Source organism: Clinocottus analis, unplaced genomic scaffold, assembly GCF_023055335.1.
Source record: "Clinocottus analis isolate CAN_PGR_092001 unplaced genomic scaffold, fCliAna1.0.p SCAF_27, whole genome shotgun sequence".
Classification (NCBI taxonomy): Eukaryota; Metazoa; Chordata; class Actinopteri; order Perciformes; family Cottidae; genus Clinocottus; species Clinocottus analis.
This window is the reverse complement of record NW_027176009.1, coordinates 3,973,842-3,987,188: the sequence shown is the minus strand read 5'-3', so window position 1 is coordinate 3,987,188 and position 13,347 is coordinate 3,973,842. Positions and strand designations below refer to the sequence as shown.

General features: G+C 43.5%; 3 protein-coding genes across 6 annotated transcripts in view; 1 reads left to right on the top strand and 2 right to left on the bottom strand.

Annotated features, from left to right (window-relative positions):
- Positions 1-1,997: 1,997 nt before the first annotated feature.
- On the bottom strand, positions 1,998-8,709 carry LOC137795164 (Na(+)/H(+) exchange regulatory cofactor NHE-RF2). Its single transcript, XM_068592486.1, has 6 exons — positions 8,468-8,709; positions 7,849-8,166; positions 4,588-4,773; positions 3,387-3,540; positions 2,917-3,137; positions 1,998-2,835 (listed from the first exon to the last, which is right to left on the bottom strand). The coding sequence occupies exons 1-6, from the start codon at positions 8,672-8,674 to the stop codon at positions 2,668-2,670; spliced, it is 1,254 nt and encodes a 417-aa protein (XP_068448587.1). The 5' UTR covers positions 8,675-8,709; the 3' UTR covers positions 1,998-2,667.
- A 1,149-nt stretch (positions 8,710-9,858) lies between these two features.
- On the bottom strand, positions 9,859-12,414 carry nthl1 (nth-like DNA glycosylase 1). Its single transcript, XM_068592321.1, is given in 7 exon segments — positions 9,859-10,188; positions 10,191-10,408; positions 10,611-10,716; positions 11,242-11,401; positions 11,508-11,678; positions 11,772-12,007; positions 12,189-12,414. Coding segments are annotated over 7 exon segments (1,137 nt in total). The 5' UTR covers positions 12,349-12,414; the 3' UTR covers positions 9,859-10,102.
- The window catches only part of tsc2 (TSC complex subunit 2), a 24,013-nt gene continuing 22,858 nt past the window's right edge, over positions 12,193-13,347 (top strand). For all 4 annotated transcript variants that reach the window (XM_068592319.1, XM_068592317.1, XM_068592320.1 and 1 more), the window contains exon 1: positions 12,193-12,259. The gene's annotated coding sequence lies outside the window, so the exon portion shown is untranslated. The remainder of the gene's footprint in view (positions 12,260-13,347) is intronic.

Genomic DNA, 13,347 nt, shown 5'->3' with positions numbered 1-13,347 from the left:
TTTTTAGAATAGCCAGGCCTCAACTGTGCATGCCCACAAATAGAAACCAACTGCATCCCACACGCTCATAACTAAACCTTGAAGTTACGCATTTTTGATATTCCAGTGGTTTGAACTTTTTTGTTTAGTGGAGTTTTGTGTGTGAGAGTCGATGCTAAATCTTTACACATGCTCACTTGGAAGCAACTTATTTATCACCACTGTCTGCATTTTAAAAATACTTCATAACATGTGTTATCTCCCAAAGCTGAGCTGCTTGCTCCTGCAGGTCCAGTCATGGGACATCACTGTTAATATGACTGACTCCACAATGTGCCCAGATCACCTGATGTAACCAGCTCAAGTAAGAACGGATGGTCAGAGTCCATCATTTCATACAGGACGAGGCTTTGATGTCTTAACTGTGGGGGAAAAAAACATTGATGCAAAGAGCCAAACAGACATGTTGGATCTGTACATCTTCTCATACAAATTGTAGAACTGCAGACGCTTTGAGCATGTCTTAGTCTTTTTTAACAACAGTCGCCTGGTAGCCCATTTCAGCTAATAACTTTACCTTGACTGTATGGCAGTGGTGGAAAAAAAGGATACATTATTTGTCTTTTTTTCTACTCTCAAAATGATGCAATTTTACTAATTAATAAATATACAATGTTGTGCAACAGATGGAGACAAACTGTATTTTCACATGAAAGGCTGAAGATGGGCTGCTCGCTGCAGGATGAAGGCTGTGTGCAAAGGCTCCTCCATGACATGCAAATGAATACAGACGTCTGGATGTACGTAATCGTTCATTAACAGTCAAACCGGTGAGGAGATTTCTACTAATTTAGGAAGGGAACATTTTTCACGTCAGCAGCAGCACTAAATGTTTCTTTCCAGGATCATGGATTCCTTTTCATTTAGGTTTCCACTAATACTCAGAGACACATCCACGATGAGAAAAAGCTGTTGACCTGACAGAAATCTCCCACTAACCACAGAGCCGGTTCATCTCTCGGCACCATAATTACATCTTTTCATCCCCACCATGATATTGTTGATAACAGCTCTTGGCGGAGCAAAGAAAAAGCAACCTCCTTATTTCACTGTCATTGTCTTCATCCCAATACATCACTCCGGTATATCACCCCTGTACTTTGATAATTGCGTAAAGAAAACACCATCACATACAGTGTAGAGGGTGAGCTTTCAGTTTGGGTGGTTCGTGACAGACGTGTGCATTCAATACAAGCATTTTTTGAAAGCCGTCATTGTGTAGAGCGATTAAAAAATGAGGACACAGGAGTTAGAGATAACATGCCTTTATTGTGCATGTCTCTTTTTTATAGCTACCGTATTTATACAAACAGGCTTTTCCTGTTCTTCCTGAACTGTTGCAGTCTGGGAAAGGGAGATGTTCTCTAAATTGTAAGCTGTAATATTAGGTAGGACTCCATGCTTTGTTACCTGCTGAAGGGATGTAGCTGAGGCTGATTGTTTGGTGTAATGGTGGAAGACGACTTCAGATCTTTACCTTAAGTAGCAATATTCACCGGTAGAAATGTACTTAAGTAAAAGAATAATCAAAAAGTAAAAGTACTCAGCATCAGCAAAATGGTCCATGTCATTATATTGCCATCAAATCATATATTGTAGTTCAACCTTAAATTAATCTATTAATCTACTAATCTATTAAGTAATTACTAACTAGAGCTGTCAGAGAAATGTAGTAGAGTAAAAAGTACTAAGCTTTGCTTAGCGGAGTAGAAGTATAAAGTATCTTTTAATGCTTAGGTGATGCGGTTTAAAGGTCCGTCTGATCTGGGGAATAATGTCGCAAGTCAGAACAGCATGTAACATGATTACTGAAGTTGCAAAGGAACGCAAAGTCAATTCATGGTACATTTTGCAAAATATTAAAACAGAAATTCAACTGTGGCATTTACACATATTCTGAAAGTTTATTTCATATTGTGATCACGAACATTTGAGAGAGAAAATATTCAAAAAGCTATTATAGATCAGATAGTTTAAAATATGTTCCTTTACATTAAAGAGAGAAGCACTGAGGTGATCCAACATAACATTTCATAACTTAGCCTCTTCCATGTTCTGTGTTTTCATATTCAACCGTGATATGCTACATTAAATTGACAGTATTAGTATAACTACTTCAGGACTCGGCTGTGATGAGCTATTTGTACATTGAAATTGACATAAAACTATTATAATCAGACGCAGTGCATATAGGCTGTTATGCACTCAGTCAATATGGCTCTGAAATGATTTAATAAAGAGAAACACTGAACTGACCATGCAGCATTTACATGGATGAGTCTGCTCTGCCAGTTGTTTGTTTAATCCAGTGTATTGTAAGACCTGTGACACATCCACAGAATATGTCTTTGTATTTATAGATACAGGAAAATAAACATCTAGAGCATATTATTTGATACCTAACAACATAGTTTTACACAGAGCAGAATTTCGGAATAATGCTATTATAATTATATATTACGACCTGCGTCTTTTTCCTTTTCACATTTCTCTTTCTTCCATCGAGCCTCTGCAAGAACGAGGTACAGTCATTAAGACTAAAATATGAACAGTAAAGAGTCACAATATTCTTCCTCATTCTGTGGCATCCTCGCTCTTCTTCTCTTATTTTCTCCTGGCATTCTGGGGTCAGAAGCTGCCAAAAATCTCATGTTTCTTATTCCAATCCATAGCAGGTGCTCTCTTCTTGTTGCGGCTGGCGAGGGCCTTTTGTTTCGCTTCAGCAGCTGTGGGACTCAGACGCAGGCCGCTGTCCATGAACGGGTCCGAAACACGCCTTTCGTCCTCATCGTGGACCTGCAATATACACAAAAACACATGTTTCACGCACACACTCTACGATACAACATGTCCTGTTTCTTACATTATTTCTCTCACCTGGATGCTCATATCTGAGCTGCTGATCTCTGACTGTGTGGTGGAACTTCTTGAGGAGTGAGATGCTGAACTCCCATTGGTCCAGGATTTTGGTGATGTGTTTGTGATCGGGGAGTTTGTCAGTGTGATGTTTATGACCGGAGGATCTGAGGCGGGGAGGTCAGTGGTGGGAGACGGGCTGTGTGGGGCGCTTTCTGTGGCTGATTCATCCAGATCGACCTCTGTGAGAGAGGGAACAGAAACACGTGAGACATTTGGCCTGGAGAATAAAGAGGTGCGTGTGTGTGTGTGTGTGTGTGTGTGTGTGTGTGTGTGTGTGTGTGTGTGTGTGTGTGTGTGTGTGTGTGTGTGTGTGTGTGTGTGTGTGTGTGTGTGTGTGTGTGTGTGTGTGTGTGTGTGTGTGTGTGTGTGTGTGTGTGTGTACGTGTGCGCTTGCTTGTGTGCGTGTGCGTGCGAGAGCACCACCTGACCTTTGACATGGCTGGTAGTTGGCGTGATCCCTAGTGTGTGAAAGAGCTCGTCCGTCTTCTGGTCGACCACTAGGATGCGCACTTCCTCTCCCTGTGCTCGAATGAGTCTCACCACCTCGGAGTGCCTCAGGCCCTCAACGTTCACTCCGTTCACCTGAGACAGAGGAAACGGAAACAGTGGAGGAAAGTGAAAATGGAGAAGAGACATGGAAACAATCACCTAATGAGACAGACAGGAGACAGAGATTAAGAATAAGCTAGTTTAATTGCAGGAATTACCTTCCTGCGTCCACTCTTTTTCCTCTCCATGACATTAACTGTACACTTCATACAGATGGAAACAGAAACGTTCACTGCGTTTAAAATCACATACTTTTTCTTCACACGAGTAGTACACAGCAGCTGCCCTTACAAAGTATGCACGCAGGATGCATTCAGCTAGGACGTACTACTTCATCGCCTTGATAATTGACCCTCTTGCTCATAAATTATTGTTGTTCTTCTTATTTCTTAGTATATTTTTTATCCTGTCAATTGGTTTTATTGTTTCATCCATTTTACCGTTTCACCAGCGGTAAACGCTTTGTTGGACCTCAATGTTAAGCTTTGTGTTGTTTTGCGTTTGCTTCTTTTGTCTGTCAAAGCACTTTGGACACAAGATGCTCTAGAAATATTATTAAATAGTTATTATTCTTATATATCCGCTAAGCAGAGGATTGTTGGTCAGCACAGCCGGAAAAGCATGCTGGCTTTCATACAGCAAAATGCGACCAGATACAGTAGGACATCCTGGTGTTTTTGCCATACTGCATTTGCTGCACTATATATTGTGACATCTGGAAACCTGTGATGGACATGCAGGCGCACATAATAATCGCATGAAAAGACACAGAAACACAAGACCTTTCTCTACACTTCCATTCAAGATTAGCCCTTGTCGACTTTTCTTCTAATCCTCCTTCAAACGACCCTCCTCTCATCCACTAATCCAATCTCACTTGAAATCCGTGCACAGGCCTGATTAATATGGAAAAACTGGGATTGTCTTTCCAATCATTTGCCTAAAATGCACCTGTGACAAAGTTCATGCATTAAGTCTGCATGATTTCTCGGTAAGTGTGTGTGTGTGCGAGTGTGTGCGAGTGTGTGCGCGTGTGAGTGTGTGCGTCTGTGTGCGTCCGTGCGTGTGCTCTGGCTGTACCTCCACTAGTCTGTCTCCAGGCCTGATGTCCCCTCTCTCTGCAGCTGAGCCGGGGTCCACTGAACGCACAAGCTGTGCATCCTTTGTCTTGTTGCTGTGCAGGTTGAAGCCGTAGCCGTGCTCCCCCTTCACCAGGTGACACAGACGGGGAAGGAGCGCCACTGTCTGCTCTGGTGAGCGATGCAGCTATGATGAGACGTAAAAAAAAAAAAAACAGGATATGAGAGAGGGCATTCAAATGTCTGTACTGTAACAGTTTGTTAGGTACACCTGTACAACCATTTGGTAATATTTACTGATATTGGAAACAGAAACTAACCTAACCTGGTGACAGCGTGTATCGGTGTGGCTGTACGATAAGCTAAGTAGGAGAAAGTGGCTGCCGGGATGAGCCAGTGTTCTCAGATCTGAGCACAGTGGGCTAAGTGGATCTGTTTGAGAGACATTAACTGTCACACACACACACACACACACACACACACACACACACACACACACACACACACACACACACACACACACACACACACACACACACACACACACACACACACACACACACACACACACACACACCCCTGTCTGCCATATGTGCGCGCTATAGTGATAGAACAGAATACCGTGGCAACATATTGCCGTGGTGACAGGTCAGGTCACCGTGGTTACGGGTCAGCATGTCTCCTGCTGGTTTTATAGATCATTGTTAAATTGTTCCGTCATGTTGCAAATTAAACGATATCCTAGTTGTTTCTACAGATACAAAGTTTCCATGTTGCTGTGGTGATTACGAGTCTTTTAGTGCAGAAACGAGTTGATTGATCAATTAGTTGTCAAACTGAAATCCAGTAACTTCAATGTGACAATTCACTAATTATCTTCGGTTTATATCTTGTAAATAAATCAAATATCTTCTTTTTTTTTTACCATGATTTCAAGTCGGCTGCTTGGGCTCTGCTATTTCACTATTTTCTGACATATTATATATCAAATAATCAACAAGAAATGTATTAAGCAATAAAACCTAGTGTCAATACAAATGCAGAGATTCCTCTTTTCCTCGTTTCATAGATAAGTCAAATACCATACATTTTGTGTGTTATTGTGTGAGGTTAGCGTGTTGGATTGATCCAAACTGATGCATGGCTGTGATGGCACCAATGTGGTTCTGTAACATACTGCATATGGGCGTCTGCTGCCACAATAACGTCATGCAACGATGACATTGCGTCTGTACATGTGCAATGTGAATGTCACAAGACGAAGTGGAGGGATAAGAGAGTAATGATGTGTGTGGATAAATAGTGTGTGTGTGTGTGTGTGTGTGTGTGTGTGTGTGTGTGTGAGTGTGTGTGTGTGTGTGTGTGTTATGCTGAACAAGCACATGAAAAGGTCTTGTGTTGGCCTTGGATTAATATGCCACAATGGTTTCTTGATCGCAGCTGTTGAATAAGTGGACAAAAGTAATTACTCACAGACATAGCACTCATTGGAAACGTCTACAAGTTCAATTTGGAAATGATCAGTACATTTTTAATAAGTGAAAAACTCCCAAATGAATCTCTACTAAACACTTTTGCATACAAAAAAAAACAACCTTCCTAGCCACTAAAAGTAATTTTCTACAGGCAATGCTTGGTCGAGCACAAATTAAAAGATATTTTAAAAGCCTTTAATTTGTCAGGAATATTAATTTAACAGGACTTCATTCACAACACTGGACAATATTTCCAAAAGTTGATTTCTGAAGCTTATTGAGGTATCTTTTGGTGGAAGCGTCATATTTGCAGCCCGTGTTGGTGGTAGATTGCGTGGGTGCTGGCGTTACTGCATAGGATGTTGTTTGATGTGAACCTCGAACCAAAACTGATAAAGAGAGACGCGGTGGCCAGCCAAGGGGCAGCCTGTATTTACCCTGGCTTCGGCTAAACAGATGGCAGCTTGACGTGAGCCTCTGCGCCTGAGGATCCTGGTCCACTTTGTTTGGAGCCCAAACACTGAGCTCAATCTCTGACAAACAGTTGAATATTTTTGGCAGGGTGGCTGACATCAAGACGTCACGGGGATGTCTGGTTGGCACATATGGACATTTTGTTTTGGTCAAGTCACACTGGCTGCCACAGGAATTAAGGAATTTGAACTGGTTTGTGTGTAAATGATAGCATGGCAAATTTGTTTCGAACTACATCCAAGAGTGCAACAAGTTCCCAGGGAGATTGTGTTCCTCAAGACCAACATAAACAATACAAGGAAAAGTTTGATGCTATCTTAAAATCAGATCCCTCCCATGTCTTTATACTTTCTTGCCTCCCAGCAGAAAGCACACCTCCACCTGGGGCGCACTTCAACACACTACCATTCACTCAATTTGAAGAAACAAAACCTAAAGCTCTGTATGTTTTGCAGGAAACACTGTCGGCAGGGTTTTGTCTTCGGTGTCTGAAGTCAGGCGGGAACAATACAGCTGCTTGCGTGAGCTGTTAACACTCAGTATGCACAAAGAGACGGCGCTCTTTAAATACAATACGCATTCAACATGTTCACCCCCCTCAGCAACAACACCAGTGACTTGTGAAACAAATGGTTGAAAGTCACAAACACTATAAAACCCACTGTTGAACTGTGCACAAGAGGTGAGGTGAGAAACCTGCTGTATTTACGCTCTATTGTCTGTTTTTAGTTTGAGTCATTCAATGTTTAATTTGTTTTCTCTGCTTTTTCAAGATACATGCAATTCAATATACTTTACTGCCTAATTTTGACTAGAATAAGAGTGATTGTGTAATGTTGTGCACATGTGTATAATGTCAGTCCAAGACATCCAGCTTAAAAAATAAAAAGCCACGATATCGAGATGATTATTCTTTCCAGCCAGCCAATCTTAACTCGCATCAATGCATTCACCGGGATGTTTTCTTCCAACGTTTGTGTCTTTAATTAATTTCCTTAGCTGATCTCTCCTCCTCAGTGCACCTGAGCTTTGTGCTGGAATACCAGCAGTGCTCAAATCCAGATTAGTGCTTGACGGACATCGGGTAAAAGAGTAGGCTCAGGGTCACACGCACTGTTAACACAGCAACACACTGGCTTTCTGCAGACCCGAGAGGACCATAAGACTTCAGAATGTTGACTCTTTCTTCCCCTTTCTTCAAAGAAAAACTATGCACATGATCTATACAAGCCCATGTTGGTCTGTAATGTGTGTGTGTGTGTGTGTGAGACAGTGCCACAAAAAGGGTGTAATGTACTGCTGTACAGCTTTACCTCTGTGTCTGTGTCTGTACTTGACGTCACTGAGGATCTCTTGACCTTGGCTTGTGTGGTCGTGCCTGTGGACGAGTCTGCAGCAGTAGGGTGAAAGGCGTGTGTGTGCGTAGGCTTGGGTGGCAGGGGTGAGTTCACTCTGGGTAAGGGAGAGGCAGAAGGAGTGGGCCCGGGAGAAGGTCGCGGGGACAGGTTTCCCATCTCAACGGCCAGGTCCTCGGTGCATGCCAAGCCACAGCTGCGGAGGTATTCATCCGTTTCACTGTCCACCACCAGCAACCTGGTGCGGTGGGCAACTTGACGGATACGCTCCACCACCTGCAGGGAGGAGAGAGGAGTTTCAGACAAAGTATTGCTGTCATTAACTGCATGTGGTCTACCCTGAACTTGCCTAAAACATAGTTTCTGCACGACAAAGGCACCCAGTGATTCCATTACACAAGACTCACATTGACCCATTTTAGTAGCCCCCTCCTCCTCCTCCTCAGGCAAAGAAAAAAAGTGGTTGAACAGGTATTTAACTCATTGTTTGTACCTCGGAGACTTTACTTGTCTCTCGTGGCCTCTCTTCACCACTCGTCTGTGAATGAAAAAATACTAATATTAAGCCATCACTTACTTGATAATGGGGTTCGTTCTCCACATTCTCACCGTTCACCTCCACCACCCGGTCTCCTGGTCGCAGCCCGCCCAGTTCAGCACAGGATCCGGGCTCCACTTTGCGGATAAACTGTCCCCCTTTATTCCTCTCACCGTGCAGGTGAAACTCATAGCCGCGCTCTCCTTTCGTCAGGAAACAGAGCCTGGGCCGGAGCTCGCTCTCCATCCCAGCGCGTCAACAGAGGGAGGGAGGGAAACAGGTCAAAGTGTCTCAGGAGAATAAACAGGCAATGGGAAGTCTCTGGCACTTAATCCAATGTACAACTTCGCACTGACCAAAAAAATCCTTGTCATTTATCATGATGCGAGCCCATTAATAATCCACAACTGTCCAGAGAGCACAAAAAAAGAAGTAATGAGTGATTAATCCATCATGCAACTGCCATGGGCGCAATTATGAGCGTGCAAAAGGGTGCGCAATGTGCGTAAAATAGTGGCCAACAACCGCTGACAGTGGCTAAATCCCGTCCATCGGAAGATTAATCCAAGAGAGCAGAGATTAGAAAGCTTTTCCTCGCACGTAACACCTAATTCTGACCGTCAACTGGGCGTGTGTCCTCCTGTCCCGGCGCGAGACTAAAGAGGCGTCAACAACAGATGCCTCTACGTCCCCTGCAGCGCGCACCTGACGCCGCTGCGCAGCCGCGATACGCTATCAGAAAAGGACGAGTCCGATAAAAGTGACTGGAAATAAAGTATTTGCTTAGGCTTGATATGAGTCTAACAAGAGAGCATGTCCTTGGCCGCATTTAAAGTGTTAGGTAATTGTGAGGTAAGTGTCCCTCTCCAGAGGCAGAGGCTTGCCCCGTGCAGGTAACCCTGTGCCCACAACGGATATTATTCTGATCCGCCCTCTTTCTGTCTCCACTGGAGAGCCAAAGGACCGTTGCGTAAAAGGGGATTTGATGGTTCATAAAATATGACCTCTGCAGGCTTACTCGCGCGTATCCTGCATTTAAAAAAAAATAAGTTTGAGGGTGTGTGTTGATATTTGAAGATGAGACACCCTACGAGACAAATTCAATCATGTACTTTGGTAAAAGTACCGCTTTATAAAAATACAAAAAAGTAAAAGTCCTTCATAAAAAATTAAGTGAAGTAAAAAGCATAAACAAGTGTTAACTAAAATGTAATTTCTAAAAGTGAAAGTACTCATAATGCAGAGTATAGACTGTCAATATTAAAGGTTTTGATTATTGTTCCTATTACTGTATGAGAATGGACAATATCAGCTCCATATTCAAGTGGTGATATTAATAATCTCTTGATCAAGTTGCTCTAAAGCAAGCTGTAAATGAGTTTATCGTTGTTGCAGTGAACTCGCTCTGCTGGAATAAAGGACAAACTTCAAACATTTATATCGTTTTATTTAAGAAAAAAAAATGAAGCACCAACAGTACAAAAATATTTCTCATAGAGCATAAACAGTAAAATGATAGTGTAAAAAAACCCCTCAAAATGCAATACAAGAGAATATATATTCTGAACCTTAATTCACATTGATGTTTTTGCATATGTTCAGTGTGTGTGCAAATAAAGTTGACATTTATTGTACATATATACAGATTTGGTCTTGGTGTCAGACAAAACTACATCAATGATGAATCTTGTCTTTTATTCTCCTTCTCGGTGCTGTGGAGGCAACGGGTGTGGGCAGTGGCTCCTTCTTCGTCCTCTCTGTTCATCAGCGGATCCGTGTGCAGGCTCAGTTTTTACTGGAAGGGAGGCGGGTGGATTCGGAGACCGTGGGGATCCGACTTTAGGCCTCTTTGTGGGGGAAACCTTGTGGGCAGATGGACAGCTGAACTGGTTCAGACACACGGAGCAGAGAGGGCTGACGGGGAGACAAACCTGCTGGCCAAAGCCCACAAGCAGCCAGTTCATCTCACTCCACAGCTCCCTGCGGCAGAGTGAGAGAGGAATGCCACAACCATGAACTGCACCAATTGAAGTTTGCTTTCCAGAGCTGCTTTCCATTAGTCAACACCAGTCAGTGATGTGCAGTCTGCACCTACAGGTCGGTCTCAGCGACTCTGGTCTTTATCGATTTGTTTGTCCGTGTTAATCAGATCGTAAGAGTCAGCAGTGAAGCATGCAGTTACCTGGGCAACCACTCCTCCAGGGCCTTGCGTGTTTGTTCTGGGTTCTTGGTGGGTTCCTTCAGCCAACCCAGACGGTTGGAGATACGATGCACATGCGTGTCCACGCCTAAAAAAAAACAAACACTACAAATAAGAATACTCACATACAGATTGCCCGTTGTCTTACTGTTAAACCATGCTGTGTTATGGCTGCTTAGCTCAGTTGGTTAGAGCATGATGCTCATAACGGCAAGGACGTGGGTTTGATCCCCATACTGGCCACTAGTGTTTTGGGGCAGCTGTAGCTAATGGGACAGTGGTCGCTCTGAAACCGCAAGGTTACTGTTCGATCCCTGGTCTCATAGTTCCCATGTCAAAGTGTCCCTTCGAAAGACACTAAATCCTCAGTTGCTCCCACGGCACGCCAGACGCTGCCCACCTAGGATGGGTTAATGCAGAGACCAAGTTTCATGGAAAATGTGTAATATTACAAAATGTAATCTTAAATTGTTTTTTTTTTAATCAACCTAAGACTTTAAACTGAAGCTTGCAGTTCAGCCTCCAACTATGTGAACTGAAGCTGCTCAATTAGCCCTGTTTTACTACGCTTGGTTTGGACGTGATCGTGCACGTTTCAGGAGTGTGTCCCCACCAATGCCCGACACCTGGTCCCAGGCGATGTCCATAGCCAAGTGAGCCATCTTGGGTCCAACACCTGGCAGGCTCACCAGCCCCACCACACTGTCCGGGATGTCCCCTGAGAACTCTTTCTGCAGCATGGCTGATGTCTGCTTCAGATACTTCACCTTCGTCTGGAGAAGAAATGTAGGAAAACCGTTCAATAAGGTGCACAATCGAAACAAAGGAGGGTGAGAAGGTGAAAAGCGTGGCTCCTCCACAAAAAGACGTCTGCATTACCCTCCAAAAGCCGACAGGGTAGATGAGTCTCCCCAGGGCTTCATCATCGGTAGCAAGTATATTTTCTACGGTGCAGCCGTGAGCTCGGAGCTTCTGCATGGCTGCGGCTGTCACCTGGTCCCTGGTCTGACTGGACAGCATGAGGGAAACCAACACCTGGAAACGTCTCACCTGTGCCGACAGCGGAGACAGCCGGTAGAAAAAGATTAAGTTTGACAAGTAAATAATGCAGACTTTTAGAATCCCAAACTAAATCACACCTACACATGCAGAAGCCTCTGAGTCGTAGCAATTCTTTGCTCCCATGTTGTCTACAGGTGCATCACGGCCACTCCTCATCTCCCGGATGTATTCCAGGTGTTTCTTCCAGCCGGGAGGTTCCCATTGTTCCGTCTTCACCTTTGTGACACTTTCGTCCTGGTCATACTTAACTTTCAGCTGTCTCTTCCTGCGACTGTGCGAAGACAATGGTAACGTTTCTGTTTTTGGATGGCAGCCACCTGCAGGAGCACAGGGGAGAGAGGACGTCGGACCCACTTATCAACACGTGTGTGGGAGGAGGTACTTCAATTAAGTGTATCATTGGTAAATAACGCGACAGGTGTCTGTGCTAAGCTCACGTGAGCAGCCAAACGTAAACATGACTCGTGTATAAGGGGGCCGAGGAGGGTCTTTGCTTACCGATCTTCGCTTCCTCCTCCTCCTCCTTCACCGCCACAGAGGAAACTGGCTCCTCATTTCTCCGTCTGTTGGTAAGTTTGGCCCGCAGAGAGCTCGCAGCATGTTGGCCACCACTCCGCGTAACGACAGACATGCTGTGCATGAAGTAAGGAGAGGTCATAGTGACGACCTGCGCTAAACTGACAGACCCTGGTGCTGCAGCGGACCAAGCATTTAGACATGAAGCCGGTTTCTCATTCGTTGTTTCTGGTCACGAGTGGACCAGGGCAGTTGAAAACTTTTAAATAAATAAATGAATGCAAAGAAATACTACAACAACTTCTACAACTTTGAATAATAATACAATGTATATATAATGATAATGTTACTATGAATACATCATAAATTGATTATATCAACATTTTTATTTGAATCTTATACAACATATATAATGCAGCAACAGGTTATTGGCGATCAGAGGTCATGATAACTATTTAATAAATAAATAAAAAATGTGAATTATAGGCTACACATGGGAAACTACGGTAAGCTATGAATGTTAGAACTACCTATAATTGTTTATAGTGGTGGGCAATAGTACAACAAAAATCAATGGAGAGACTTATGTATTTATGTTAGGAACAATAAATTGACATAATAAAGGTTGAACAATTAATTTAGATGGCCATGAGGGCTTCTTGCCAACCACAACAACTGCATTGAACAATTTATTAATATAAAAGTATGCTAAGATATAAGCAGTAGAGCTCATTGTGTTGCATGCTGCTATGCTTTACACAAAGAAGGGATATACCTGTGAGATAAAAAGAGGATACTGTAACCGAGGGTTCTTCTTGCGCCTATACTGTATGATTATAGGAAAATAACAACACGAGGATCATTCGTTCAGCCAAGCCGGCAACTACTTTAATCACGTCTTTCCCTTCTTTCAGCACAAACATTTCTCTGCACCGTTTCTTTTTTCCGTTTTCCCTCTTCAAAATAAAATAACTTAACTAGTTGCTCCACAGCGCCCCTCACAGGCCACCAGACCACAGTGCAGCGCGTGACTCCAATGAGGAACCAACTTCAGCGCCGTTAGCATGTTTAGTGACTAGTGAGCTGCCTGTCAACGTAACCGCTGGGTAACGTTAAAGTTTGAGTAACATGCAACTAACTC